The 13,920-nt window shown below is 37.1% G+C and overlaps 1 protein-coding gene across 4 annotated transcripts in view; it reads right to left on the bottom strand.

The window, feature by feature from the left end:
• Positions 1-13,920, bottom strand: part of FSTL5 (follistatin like 5) — a 930,680-nt gene that overhangs the window by 215,442 nt on the left and 701,318 nt on the right. For all 4 annotated transcript variants that reach the window (XM_027567276.1, XM_027567275.1, XM_027567274.1 and 1 more), the window contains exon 8: positions 3,343-3,463. In XM_027567276.1, the coding sequence (XP_027423077.1) occupies positions 3,343-3,463 (121 nt within the window). The remainder of the gene's footprint in view (positions 1-3,342; positions 3,464-13,920) is intronic.

A 13,920-nucleotide genomic window follows, 5' to 3' on the forward strand; every position in this document is an offset into this window, starting at 1 on the left:
TGTAGGAGTTGCTTGTATATTTTTGAGATTAGTTGTTTGTCAGTTGCTTCATTTGCTATTATTTTCTCCCATTCTGAAGGCTGTCTTTTCACCTTGCTTATAGTTTCCTTTGTTGTGCAGAAGCTTTTAAGTTTACTTAGGTCCCATTTGTTTATTTTTGCTTTTATTACCAATATTCTGGGAGGTGGGTCATAGAGGATCCTGCTGTGATGTATGTCAGAGAGTGTTTTGCCTATGTTCTCCTCTATGAGTTGTATAGTTTCTGGTCTTACGTTTGGATCTTTAACCCATTTTGAGTTTATTCTTGTGTATGGTGTTAGAAAGTGCTCTAGTTTCATTCTTTTACAAGTGGTTGACCAGTTTTCCCAGCACCACTTGTTAAAGAGATTGCGACCCCATGAATCGCAGCATGCCAGGCCTCCCTGTCCATCACCAACTCCCAGAGTTCACTCAGACTTACTTCCATCGAGTCAGTGATGCCATCCAGCCATCTCATCCTCTGTCGTCCCCTTCTCCTCCTGCCCCCAATCCCTCCCAGCATCAGAGTCTTTTCCAATGAGTCAACTCTTCGCATGAGGTGGCCAAAGTACTGGAGTTTCAGCTTTAGCATCATTCCTTCCAAAGAAATCCCAGGGCTGATCTCCTTCAGAATGGACTGGTTGGATCTCCTTGCAGTCCAAGGGACTCTCAAGAGTCTTCTCCAACATCACAGTTCAAAAGAATCAATTCTTCAGTGCTCAGCCTTCTTCACAGTCCAACTCTCACATCCATACATGACTACTGGAAAAACCATAGCCTTGACTAGAAGGAGCTTTATTGGCAAAGTAATGTCTCTGCTTTTCAATATGCTATCTAGGTTGGTCATAACTGTCCTTCCAAGGAGTAAGTGTCTTTTAATTTCATGGCTGCAATCACCATCTGCAGTGATTTTGGAGCCCCCCAAAATAAAGTCTGACACTGTTTCCCCATCTATTTCCCATGAAGTGATGGGACCAGATGCCATGATCTTCGTTTTCTGAATGTTGAGCTTTAAGCCAACTTTTTCAACTCTCCTCTTTCACTTTCATCAAGAGGCTTTTGAGTTTCTCTTCACTTTCTGCCATAAGGGTGGTGTCATCTACATATCTGAGGTATTGATATTTCTCCTGGCAATCTTGATTCCAGCTTGTGTTTCTTCCAGTCCAGTGTTTCTCATGATGTACTCTGCATATAAGTTAAATAAACAGGGTGACAATATACAGCCTTGACGTACTCCTTTTCCTATTTGGAACCAGTTTGTTGTTCCATGTCCAGTTCTAACTGTTGCTTCCTGACCTGTATACAGATTTCTCAAGAGGCAGGTCAGGTGGTGTGGTATTCCCATCTCTTTCAGAATTTTCCACAGTTTATTGTGATCCACACAGTCAAAGGCTTTGGCATAGTCAAGAAAGCAGAAATAGATGTTTTTCTGGAACTCTCTTGCTTTTTCGATGATCCAGTGGATGTTGGCAATTTGATCTCTGGTTCCTCTGCCTTTTCTAAACCAGCTTGAACATCAGGAAGTTCACGGTTCACATATTGTTGAAGCCTGGCTTGGAGAATTCTGAGCATGACTTTACTAGCGTGTGAGATGAGTGCAATTGTGCGGTAGTTTGAGCATTCTTTGGCATTGCCTTTCTAATGCAAATGTTTTCTCATCGTTCACCGCAGTCTTCCTTCTTTTGTCTTTACTCTTTAAAATTAAATTCCTTCATTAGGTGGGCAGGAAGTTGATGTATGATCTTAGTTCCCACTTTTCCGTTCTTTGGCCACTGAATACAGCCTGTGTTTTCTCAATCTCAGGTTTGGTTTCATTATTTTCTGCTTTAGCAGACCAGAATATAAACCCTCCCCAACCAAGGCAGCAGGAGTGAGGTCTATAGGAATCTGGTAACAAAACCATAAGCTCTCTAACCTTTTCAAACATTTTTTTTTCCAATATTTTCTTGATTTCTAGGACATATTTTTCCTACATAGGGTGTTCATTCTAAGTCTTTGTTTCTCCAATTGTTAGCCTCAGCTCCAAGGCTCAGTTCTCTGACTTCAAATCCAACTATACTTATTCTAAAATGACTTCATCAAGCTCCAATTTAAGACTTTAAATCTAGTCTATGCACACTGATATTATCGAAATATTCAACTTTGTGCTGTCATTCTGATCTTCGGACTTACATACTAAACTGCATACTTGACTTCTATCTGGATAATTGTATAGAAGTTAATGTGTTGAAACAAATAAACAAACAAACAAACAAAAAACATTAATCTTACTCAGTCTCCAAACATGCTTCTTCCCCATTGCAATTGACGTTATGACCATAGATCTAAATGCTTCCTTCAAATTCCTTGGGTTCATTCTTTGTAAAGCTCTCTTTTTCTCATATTCACAAGCCATTCTTCAAATCTACTTTCAAAATATATCCCCAATCTGGCCACTTTTTACCTCTTCATCATTAACACTCAATCTTAAGCCATGTTTATCTCTCCTCTAGACTACTAATTTTTTTTTTTTTAAACAGATCTCAGTGCTTCCAATCATTTTAAAACAAATCAGAACATGCCATTTCCAATAATAAATGCTTAATATAATAACACATTATATATTATAATATAATGATATTCTGGCTATAATAAGAATAGGAATCCAATTTCTTAATTATGTACAGAAATTCATGTGATCTGCCTGGAGGCTGTCTCTCCAATGTCATTCCTGCCAGTCTCCTCTTAATTCATACCAATCACACCAGCCACCTTGCTGTTCCTACAGAAAGCCTAGTAAATTTCTGCCTCCTTTTTGTAAACTATAGAGTAAATTAATGTATATATCTGCATGGGAAATAATTAGTGTGTATTAATGAATCATATATGCAATTCTATATCATCAATTCAACTAAGTAAAATTTGAATTGTCATAAATAAAATAAAGCACTGATTATAAAATTGCTATCAGCCTACTTGGCCAATGCTCATAGCAATTAAATTGATTATTGAAATGATAAAACTCAGTTCAGTTCAGTTCAGTCACTCAGTTGTGTCTGACTCTTTGTGACCCTGTGGACTGCAGCGCGCCAGGCCTCCCTGTCTATCACCAACTCCTGGAGTTTACTCAAACTCATGTCCATGGAGTCAGTGATGCCATCCAACTGTCTCATCCTCTGTGGCCCCCTTCTCCTCCTACCTTCAATCTTTCCCAGTATCAGGATCTTTTCCAATGAGTCAGTTCTTCCCATAGGTGGCCAAAGTACTGGCCTTTCTTAGTCATTTGGGATGATCTTTGAATATCTACTGAAGAAAAAACAATTAAAACAATCCCACATTTCTTACCATTCACTTGGAAGATGTGAGTCTGATAGATGTTTTCATAGCCCTCTGCATAGCAGGTGTAATTCCCCATGTGAGTTGTGGTGACTTTGGTTATATACAAGGACCCATCATCTCCAAAGTCCTATAGAAAAAAGGCAAAATTAAATAGAATTAGCCATTTGTCCTTAAAATGTATTTTATCAGTTCACATTTTAAAAATGTATACTCAAGAATAAGTAAATTAATATATTTAAATTATGGAAATGACCACTGTTAGTGGTTGGTTAGTTCAATAAACTTGGAAGACTTGATGGGCTATAATTACTTATCTCAAATTAAGTTCTTTTAAAAAAGTATAACTTCTTGGTATTTATTTGAAATATATGAGCTTATATAAAATAACTGAATTTTTACATATTTTTCTAATTCAGCTTACATTTTAATTAATAAAGGCCTACAATGTTTTTTCTTATTTATAACTAAAACAAACAGCTGTTAACTACATGCTTCACAATTGCAATGTTTATACCCTTTAATTATATATTTACCCAGGAAAAAATATTAAAGCAGTGTGGTCTCAGAGATGGAATTTATAGCCATATGAATAGATCACGACTTTTTCAAGCCTCCTGGGAACAATCAGTACATTAGACATAAATGACTGTGGCCTTTCAAATTTATGAGGAAATGTGCATAACCATTAAAAAAGAACAAATAATCTTGCATTTCTTGTCAAAATCAAATTCAAGAAACACCTCTGAAACAGTAAAGACGAAAAAAGCTTTGCTTTCATAAAGGCAATGAATATACCGGCAAAAATTATTCTCAATCAAAATTTTCAGAACTTTGGAATAGACAAGGGCTTTCACCAGCCCTCAGAGCATTTACTGGAAAAAGTGACTGCTTCTCAAAAAGAACAGTGAGGCTGATAGTTTCCCTCTCTTCACAGCTACATAGAAGCCTTGGACCACCAACTTTGTGATTTGACTAGCAGTGAAAACCACCATACCTCAGACCTCAGAGTGGGGAAGAACCTATTTAAAACTGCTCCAAGATCCCATCCTCAGAAAATCACCACAATCTAACCTATGTAGCAGTTCCCTGAATATTTCCATTTTAATGACCTTTTCTGTGAGCAAGACTTGGAGCTGAGTCTCTGTAAATAGTCCTGCACCTAAGGCTAGTTTTTGAAGAGAAACATCAGCATTTGTATAACATTACAGCTTCCTATGGCAGAGATATGCAATGGAGATAACAAGAACATCAAAACTGTTAAAAACGAAAACAGGAAGGTGTCCACAAAGGGGTTTGAAAATATCTGCATATTCCAGGAATCTAGAAGCCCACAGAAATGTGCAAGACTATGTGTACAACTAGAAAATGTAGACTTTCTTTACATTTTAGGAGTAAGAAAGAATACATAATTTCTCATCTCTGTCTAAGCTTGAGGCCCTACACAGGGAGAGCAAAGGCTTAGACAGATTTGTAACGCTTGCGTAAGTATTCATTGCATAATGTAAAATAGAAATAGAGCGCTGGATACTACATAATGATCAAGGGATTAGCCCAAGAAGATATAAAAATTACAAGTATATACACACCCAACATAGGAGCAACACAATACATAAGACAAATGCTAACAACTATTAAAGGGAGAACTGACAGTAGCACAATAATAGTGGGGACTTTATCACTCCTCTCATACAAATGGGTAGATCATTGAGACAGACAATTACTGAGGAAACACAAGAATTAAATGACACATTATATCAGTTGGATCTAATTGATATCTGCTGCTGCTGCTGCTGCTGCTAAGTCGCTTCAGTCATGTCCGACTCTGTGCGACCCCATAGACGGCAGTCCACCAGGCTCCCCCGTCCCTGGGATTCTCCAGGCAAGAACACTGGAGTGGGTTGCCATTTCCTTCTCCAATGCATGAAAGTGAAAAGTGAAAGTGAAGTCGCTCAGTCGTGTCTGACCCTCAGCGACCCCATGGACTGCAGCCTTCCAGGCTCCTCCGTCCATGGGATTTTCCAGGCAAGCATACTGGAGTGGTGTGCCATTGCCTTAGGATATTTTATCCAAAAAAAGAGTAGAATCATGCCTTGGTTAGTTTTAAAAAATTGAAATCATTTCAAGTAACTTTTGTGACCACAACACTATAAGATTAAATATCATCTACAGGGAAAAAAAATGTATAAAATACAAACACATGGAGGCTAAAGAATACATTTCTAAATAATCAACAGTTCACTGAAGAAATCCAAATATATCTAGAAACAAAGGACAATGAAAACACAACTCAAAACCTATGGGATGCACTAAAAGCAGTGTTAAGAGGGAGTTTATAGCAATACAAGCCTATTTCAAGAAACAAGAGAAAACAAATAAACAACCTAATCTTACACATAAACCAACTAGAAAAAGAAGAAGAAGAAAAACAACAACAACAACAAAGAAAAAAACAAAATTAGAAGAAGAAAAGACGATATAAAGATCAGAGCAGGAATAAATGGAAATGAAATGAAGGAAAGTAGCAAAGATCAATAAATTTAAAAACTTGTTCTTTAAGAAGATAAACAAATTGACCAGCCATTAGCCAGACTCATCAATAACAAAAGAGAGAAGACTCAAATCAGTAAAAGTAGAAATGAAAAAGAAGTTATAACAGAAAATGCAAAATCAAAGAATCATGAGACTACTATGAGCAACTATGTGTCAAAAAATGGACGATATAAAGAAATGGACAAATTCTTAAAAAGCATAACTTTTCAAAACTAAAATGGAAAGAAATAGAAAATATGAACAGACGATTCACAAGAATGGAAACAGAAACTATAATCAAAAAACTTCCGACAAACAAAAGCCAAGGGCCAGATGTCTTCACAGATTAATTCTATCAAATATTTAGCAAAGAACTAAAACCTGTCCTCAAACTCTTCCGAAAAATTGCAGAAGGAGGAACACTCCCAACCTCATTCTGTAAAACCGCTATCACCCTGATAACAAAACCAGTCAAAAATATTATAAAAAAAGAATATTACAGGTCAATATCACTGATGAATATACATGCAAAAATCTTGAAAAAATACTAGCAAATAGAAAGCAACAATAAAAGGATCATACATTATGATCAAGCAGGCTTTAACCCAGGGATGCAAGAATTCCTCAATATACACAAACCAATCAATGTGAAACACTGTATTAACAAATTGAAATATAAAAGCGTATGATTACCCCAAAAGATGCAGAGACAGCTTTTTGACAATATTCAACACACATTTATGAAAAACAAAATAAAACAAAAACAACAACAAAAACACCAAAACTCCAGAAAGTAGGTGTAGAAGTAACATCAATTCAGTTCAGTCGATCAGTCATGTCTGATTCTTTGTGACCCCATAGACTGTAGCACACCAGGCTCCCCTGTCCATCACCAACTCCCAGAGCCTACTCAAATGCATGTCCATTGAGTTGGTGATGCCATCCACCACCTTATCCTCTGTTCACTTCTTCTTCTGCCTTCAATCTTTCCCAGCATCAGGGTCTTTTCTAATGAGTCAATTCTTTGCATAAGGTGGCCAAAGTATTGGAGTTTCAGCTTCAACATCAGTCCTTCCAATGAATATTCAGGACTGATTTCTTTTAGGATGGACTGGTTGGATCTCCTTGCAGTCCAAGGGACTTTCAAGAGTCTTCTTCAGCACCACAGTTCAAACGCATCAGTTCTTTGGTGTTTAGCTTTCTTTATACTCCAACTCTCACATCCATACATGACTACTGGAAAAACCATAGCCTTGATTAGACGGACCTTTGTTGGCAAAGTAATGTCTCTGCTTTTTAATATGCGGTCTAGGTTAGTCATAACCTTTCTTCCAAGGAGTAAGTGTCTTTTAATTTCATGGCTGCAGTCACCATCTGCAGTGATTTTGGAGCCTAAAAAATAAAGTCTGTCACTGTTTCCATTGTTTCCCCATTGATTTGCCATGAAGTGATGGGACCAGATGCCATGATTTTAGTTTTCTGAATGTTGAGTTTAAGCCAACTTTTTCACTCTCCTCTTTCACTTACATCAAGAGGTTCTTTACATGTCTGAGGTTATTGATATTTCTCCCAGCAACATACATTTACATAATAAAGGCCATATACAACAAACCCACAGCAAACATTATCCTCAGTGTTGAAAACCTGAAAGCATTTCCTCTATGATCAGGAACAAGACCAGGGTGCCACTTTTGCCACCATTATTTAACATTGTTCTAGATTTCCTAACCACAGAAATCAGAGAAGAAAAAGAAATAAAAGGAATCCAGATTGAAAAAGAAGAAGTAAAACTCTCACTGTTTGCTGATGAGTGAAAGTCATTTAGTCATGTCCGACTCTTTGAGACCCCATGGAATTCTCTAGGCCTGAATACTGGAGTTGGTAGCCCTTCCCTTCTCCTGGGTTTGCAGATGACATTATACTATATATAAAAAACTTTAAAGATGCCACTAGGAAATTATTAAAGCTAATCAATGAATATAGTAAAGTTTCAGGATATAAAATTAATACACAGATATCTCTTGCACTCCTATACACTACAATGAAAATCAGAAAGAGAAATTAAGGAAACAATCCTATTAACCATTGCAATGAAAAGGATAATATACAGGAATTAACCTACCTAGAGAGACAAAAGACTTGTTTGTAGAAAACTTTAAGACACTGATGAAACAAATAAAAGGTGACACAAACATATGGAGAAATATACCATGTTTTTTGTATTGGAAGAGTCAATATTGTGAAATGACTATAATACTCAAAGCAATCTACAGACTCAATGAAATCTCTATCAAACTACCACTGGCATTTTTCACAGAACTAGAACAAACAAGTTCACAATTTGTATGGAAACACAAAAGACCCTGAATAGCCAAAGCAATCTGCCAAAGAAAAATGGAGATGGAGGAATCAGCCTACCTGACCTCAGACAATACTACAAAACTCCTGGCACAAAGACAGAAATAGTGACTAATGGAATAAGATTAAAAAGCCCAGAGATAACCCTGCACACTTATGGACACCTTATCCTTAGAGAAAAGACAGACTCTTCAATAAGTGGTGCTGGGAAAACTAGACAGCTAAATGTAAAAGAATGAAACTAGAACAATTGCCAATTCCATAAACAAAATAAACTCAAAATGGATATAAAGACTTAAATGTTAAGGCCAGAAACTATAAAACTCTTAGAGGAAAACATAGGCAGTGCACTCTTTGACATAATGACAGCAAGATCCTCTTTGAACCACCTCCTAGAGTAATGGAAATTAAAAAAAAAAAAAAAAGACCTAATTAAATGTAAAAGCTTTTGCATAGCAAAGGAAACAGTAAACGAGATGAAAGACAACCCTCAGAATTCAGGAGAAAATAATTGCAAACCACACAACTGACAAAGAATTAATCTCCAAAGTATATATGCAGATCCCATAGCTCAATATCAGAAAAAGAAACAGCCCAATCAAAAAGTGGGCAGAAGACCTAAACAGACACTTCTCTAAAGAAGACATTCAGATGGCCAATAAACACAGGAAAAGATGTTCAACATCACTAATTATTAGAGTAATGCAAATCAAAACCCAATGAGGTATCACCTCACACCAGTGTGAATGGCCATCATCAAAAAATCTACAAACAAGAAATGCTGAAGACAATGAGGAGAAAAGGGACCCCTCTTGCACTGTTGGGAGGAATGTTAATTCAGTTACTACAGAGAACAATATGGAGATTCCTTAAAAAACTAGGAATAAAACTACCATATGAAATATTGTTTCTACTACTCTGCATAAACCCTGCTGCCAAGTCACTTCAGTTGTGTCCGACTCTATGCGACCCCATAGACAGCAGCCCACCAGGTTCCCCCATCCCTGGGATTCTCCAGGCAAGAACATTGGAGTGGGTTGCCATTTCCTTCTCGAGCATATACCCTGAGAAAACCATAACTGAAACTGATACATGTATTTCAATGTTCATAGCAACATTATTTACAATAGCTAGGACATGAAAACCTAGATGTCCATTGACAGATGAATGGATAAAGAAGATGTGTTACATATATACAATGAAATACTACTCAGCCATAAAAAAGAATGGATTTGATTCAGTTTTAGTGAGGTAGATGAACCTACAATAGTTACATAGAATGAAGTAGGTAAGAAAGAGAAAAACAAATATCATATATTAATATACATATATTAAGTCTAGAAAAATGGTATTGATGAACCTATTTGCAAGGAAGAAATGGAGATGTAGATAGAATAGAGAATGGGCTTGTGGACACAGTGGGGAGGGAGAGAGTTGGATGAATGTTGAAAATAGGATTGACATATATACAGTATAAAATAGATAGCTGATGAGAAATGCTGTATAATACAGGGAGCCCAGCCTGATACCCTGTGATGATCCAGAGTGAGGGAATGGGGGAAAGAGGGAGGCTCAAGAGGGGGTTGATATATGCATAATTAGATGGAGAAGCTCTATACAGTCAACAAAAACAAGACCAGGAGCTGACTGTGGCTCAGATCATGAACTCCTTATTACCAAATTCAGACTGAAATTGAAGAAAGTAGGGAAAACCACTAGACCATTCAGGTATGACCTAAATCAAATCCATTATGATTATACAGTGGAAGTGAGAAATAGATTTAAGGGCCTAGATCTGACAGATAGAGTGCCTGATGAACTATGGAATGAGGTTTGTGACATTGTACAGGAGACAGGGATCAAGACCATCCCCGTGGAAAAGAAATTCAAAACAGCAAAATGGCTGTCTGGGGAGGCCTTACAAAAGCTGTGAAAAGAAGAGAAGTGAAAAGCAAAGGAAAATAGGAAAGATATAAGCATCTGAATGCAGAGTTCCAAACAATAGCAAGAAGAGATAAGAAAGCCTTCCTCAGCAATCAATGCAAAGAAATAGAGGAAAACAACAGAATGGGAAAGACTAGAGATCTCTTCAAGAAAATTAGAGATACCAAGGTAACAGTTCATGCAAATATGGGCTCAATAAAGGACAGAAATGGTATGGACCTAACAAAAGCAGAAGATATTAAGAAGAGGTGGCAAGAATAAACAGAAGGACTGTACAAAAAAGATAATCACAATGGTGTGATCACTCACCTAGAGCCAGACATCCTGGAATGTGAAGTCAAGAGGGCCTTAGAAAGCATCACTATGAACAAAGCTAGTGGAGGTGATAGAATTCCAGTTGAGCTATTTCAAATCCTAAAAGATGATGCTGTGAAAGTGCTGCACTCAATATGCCAGCAAATTTGGAAAACTCAGCAAAGGCCACAGGACTTGAAAAGGTCAGTTTTTATTCCAATCCCAAAGAAAAGCAATGCCAAAGAATGCTCAAACTATCGCACAATTGCACTCATCTCACACACGTAAAGTAATGCTCAAAATTCTCCAAGCCAGGCTTCAGCAATATGTGAACCATGAACTTCCTGATGTTCAAGCTGGTTTAGAAAAGGCAGAGGAACCAGAGATCAAATTGCCAACATCCACTGGATCATGGAGAAAGCAAGAGAGTTCCAGAAAAACATCGATTTCTGCTTTCTTGACTATGCCAAAGCCTTTGACTGTGTGGATCACAATAAACTGTGGAAAATTCTGAAAGAGATGGGAATACCACACCACCTGACCTGCCTCTTGAGAAATCTGTATGCAGGTCAGGAAGCAACAGTTAGAACTGGACATGGAACACCAGACTGGTTCCAAATAGGAAAAGGAGTACGTCAAGGCTGTATATTGTCACCCTGTTTATTTAACTTATATGCAGAGTACATCATGAGAAACGCTGGACTGGAAGTAACACAAGCTGGAATCAAGATTGCCAGGAGAAATATCAATAACCTCAGATATGCAGATGACACCACTCTTATGGCAGAAAGTGAAGAGGAAGTAAAAAGCCTCTTGATGCAGGTGAAAGCGGAGAGTGAAAAAGTTGGCTTAAAGCTCAACATTCAGAAAATGAAGATCATAGCATCCAGTCCCATCACTTCATGGGAAATAGATGGGGAAACAGTGGAAACAGTGTCAGACTTTATTTTTCTGGGCCCCCAAATCACTGCAGATGGTGACTGCAGCCATGAAATTAAAAGACGCTTACTCCTTGGAAGGACAGTTATGACCAACCTAGATAGCATATTCAAAAGCAGAGACATTACTTTACCAACAAAGGTTCATCTAGTCAAGGCTATGGTTTTTCCTGTGGTCATGTATGGACGTGAAAGTTGGACTGTGAAGATGGCTAAGCACTGAAGAATTAATGCTTTTGAACTGTGATGTTGGAGAAGACTCTTGAGAGTCCCTTTGACTGCAAGGAGATCCAAGCAGTCCATTCTGAAGGAGATCGGCTCTGGGATTTCTTTGGAAGGAATGATGCTAAAGCTGAAACTCCAGTACTTTGGCCACCTCATGCGAAGAGTTGACTCATTGGAAAAGACTCTGATGCTGGGAGGGATTGGGGGCAGGAGGAGAAGGGGACGACAGAGGCTGAGATGGCTGGATGGCATCATTGACTCGATGGACATGAGTCTGTGTGAACTCCGGGAGTTCGTGATGAACAGGGAGGCCTGGCGTGCTGCGATTCATGGGGTCGCAAAGAGTTGGACATGACTGAGTGACTGAACTGAACTGATGGCTTATTTGTTTTGCTGTATGGCAGAAACCAATAGAACATAGTAAAGCAATTTACCTCCAATAAAAAAAAAAAAAAGAGCATCATGACAAAGTCTGGAACATATATTGATTCAAAGCTTTTAATTAAGTCTCTATCCAGTAATTAGCTCACCTCTAGGTACCTGAGCAAAGATTGCAGTAACCACATAAGCAAAGTAAAGAAAAATAGATACATTAAACTTTAACAAAATTAATAATAATAATTAAAAAAAAAAACTTCTGTTTGCTAAGGACACTATTCAAAAAGTTAAAAAATACCCTTCAGAGAAGCAGAAAATATTTTTGAATTATTTGTTTGATAAGAATCTTGTATCCAGAATATGTAAAGAACTTTATAACTGAACATTAAAAAGACACCTAATCAAATCAAAACAATGGATAAAGGATTTGAATAGTATGTCTCAAGAAAGATTTACAAATGAGCAATAAGCACATAATTAAAAAAATCTGGCATCATTAGTCACTAGGGAAATGCAAATAAAAATCTCGATGAGATACAACTTCAAACTTATTAGAATGGCTAAAATTAAAAAGATGGATAGTAACAATTTTGGAAGGGTGTAGAAAAACAGGAAGCTTCAGACTTTGCTGATGAGAATTGTGCATATACTTTGGATCACAGTTCAGCAGTTCCTTAAAAAGTTAAACAAACAGTAATTATATGTATAAAAAATTCACTGCTGGGCATATACTTAAAAGAACAAAAACATATGACTATACATAAACATGAATGTTCAAAGTAACCTGAAAGTGAAAATAACTCTAATACCTATGAATTGTTGAATGGACAAACACAAAATCATACATCTATATATGGTAGAACAATTTTCTACTTAAAAGGAAAAGATACAGATATATACTACAACATAAATGAATATTGAAAACATGCTAAATGAAAAAAAAAAAAGTCTCAAATTGTATGAGTCTATTTGTATGAAATATTCAGAATAGCCAAATCCATACAGGTAGAGATTAGTGGTTATCAGGAGCTGAGGGGATGGAATGATGGGCTATGACTTCTAATATATATGGAGTCATACTATTCTAAACTGTAATCACAACGATGACTGAAAACTTTTGTGAATATACCAAGAACCACTAAATTGAAAATTTTAAAGGGGTTAGTTTTATCATTTGGAGAAGGCAATGGCACCCCACTCCAGTACTCTTGCCTGGAAAATCCCATGGACGGAGGAGCCTGGTAAGCTGCAGACCATGGGGTCGCAAAGAGTCGGACACGACTGAGCAACTTCACTTTCACTTTTCCCCTTCATGCATTGGAGAAGGAAATGGCAACCCACTCCAGTGTTCTTGCCTGGAGAATCCGGGGGATGGGGGAGCCTGGTGGGCCGCTATCTATGGGGTCACACAGAGTCGGACACAACTGAAGCAACTTGGCAGCAGCAGCAGCAGCAATTTTATCATACGAAGATTACATTTCAATACAACTGCTATTAAAACAATTTATGCATGGAATACATAAATATGATAAATGTAATATACTAAAATAAAACTGTGTATCACCTTGTCTAATGAAATCTTTATGAGTATGGAGCAATTTATAAATCTAGAAAGAAGGAATAATCAATATGTTTATATAAAGAAGAAACAGTCTGAACTACAAATATTGTAAGCATTAAAAGATAATAAATCACAGGATATCTATGCAAAATAAAAATAACAAAGCATAAATGTATTTTAATCCTTAGTTGCAAAGCAGTTATTATGTCAGAAATTGCTCTAATTTGTAAATATTGACATATTCAACCTGTAAACCAACTCTATGAGAAGAGACTTCTAAAATCCTGCCATTTGATAGCAGAAGATACTGATAAGTTAAGTCATCCCCTAAATTTCACTTGGCCCTTAATTAGTAAA

The sequence above is a fragment of the Bos indicus x Bos taurus genome, chromosome 17 (genome assembly GCF_003369695.1).
Source record: "Bos indicus x Bos taurus breed Angus x Brahman F1 hybrid chromosome 17, Bos_hybrid_MaternalHap_v2.0, whole genome shotgun sequence".
NCBI lineage: Eukaryota > Metazoa > Chordata > Mammalia > Artiodactyla > Bovidae > Bos > Bos indicus x Bos taurus.